The sequence below is a fragment of the Panthera uncia genome (genome assembly GCF_023721935.1).
Source record: "Panthera uncia isolate 11264 chromosome E2 unlocalized genomic scaffold, Puncia_PCG_1.0 HiC_scaffold_19, whole genome shotgun sequence".
In the NCBI taxonomy this organism is placed as follows: Eukaryota; Metazoa; Chordata; class Mammalia; order Carnivora; family Felidae; genus Panthera; species Panthera uncia.
In genome coordinates this window covers 199288-200104 of record NW_026057588.1, presented here as the reverse complement: position 1 = coordinate 200104, position 817 = coordinate 199288, and the positions used below count along the sequence as shown (strand labels likewise).

Below are 817 nucleotides of genomic sequence, written 5' to 3'. Positions count from 1 at the left end.
ATTTTGAAGCAATGTCTGAATGAAATGACTGATATACTCCTTTCTACTTGATTTCTGTAACATGATTCACATTTGATGTTCAATGAAATACTTTTGTAAATCTATCTTTCCAGTTACTTTCTTATATGCATCTCTTGTGTTTCCTAAAGTGTATATTTAAAATGAGGGTCTTCATTCATTACATTTCTAAGGTTTGCATCTAGGGTGCATTTTGTGATATCGAGCAAAGATTGAATTCCAGGTAAAGGCATGGCCACTTTCCATTTCACACTTTGGCTCCTATGTGATAACTAGAATGTGGAGTAAGTTGTGACTTGCAGGGAGAGCTTGCACATTCTTTACATTTGTACAGTTACTCTCTAATAGGAATTCTCTGATGTCCCGTAAGGGCTGGGCACCACTTACAGGCACTGACTTACATTCTTTTTACATTATCAGGTTTCTCTCCAGTGTGAATTCTGTGATGTCGAGTAAGGATTGAGGGCTGGGTAAAGGACTTGCCACATTCTTTACATTGGTAATGTTTCTCTCCAGCATGAATTCTGAGATGTTGAATAAGGTTTGAGCGCCTGGTAAAGGCCTTGCCACATTCTTTACATTGGTAATGTTTCTCTCCAGCATGATCTGAGATGTTGAATAAGGCATGAATGCAAGCTAAAGGCCTTGCCACATTCTTTACACTGGTGAGGTTTCTCTCCAGTGTGAATTCTCAGATGCTGAAAAAGGTGCAAGTGCCTGGTAAAGGCCTTGCCACATTCCTTACATTGGTGAGGTTTCTCTCCACTATGAATTCTGAGATGTCGAATAAGATTTGAGT

The 817-nt window shown here is 39.2% G+C and overlaps 1 protein-coding gene across 1 annotated transcript in view; it reads right to left on the bottom strand.

Moving 5' to 3' along the window:
- Positions 1 to 415: 415 nt before the first annotated feature.
- Positions 416 to 817, bottom strand: part of LOC125916059 (zinc finger protein 883-like) — a 1923-nt gene continuing 1521 nt past the window's right edge. The window contains 2 exon segments of the mRNA XM_049622236.1: positions 416 to 623; positions 625 to 817. The exon segment at positions 625 to 817 is cut by the window's right edge and continues 12 nt beyond it. Coding sequence (XP_049478193.1) covers positions 416 to 623; positions 625 to 817 — 401 coding nt within the window.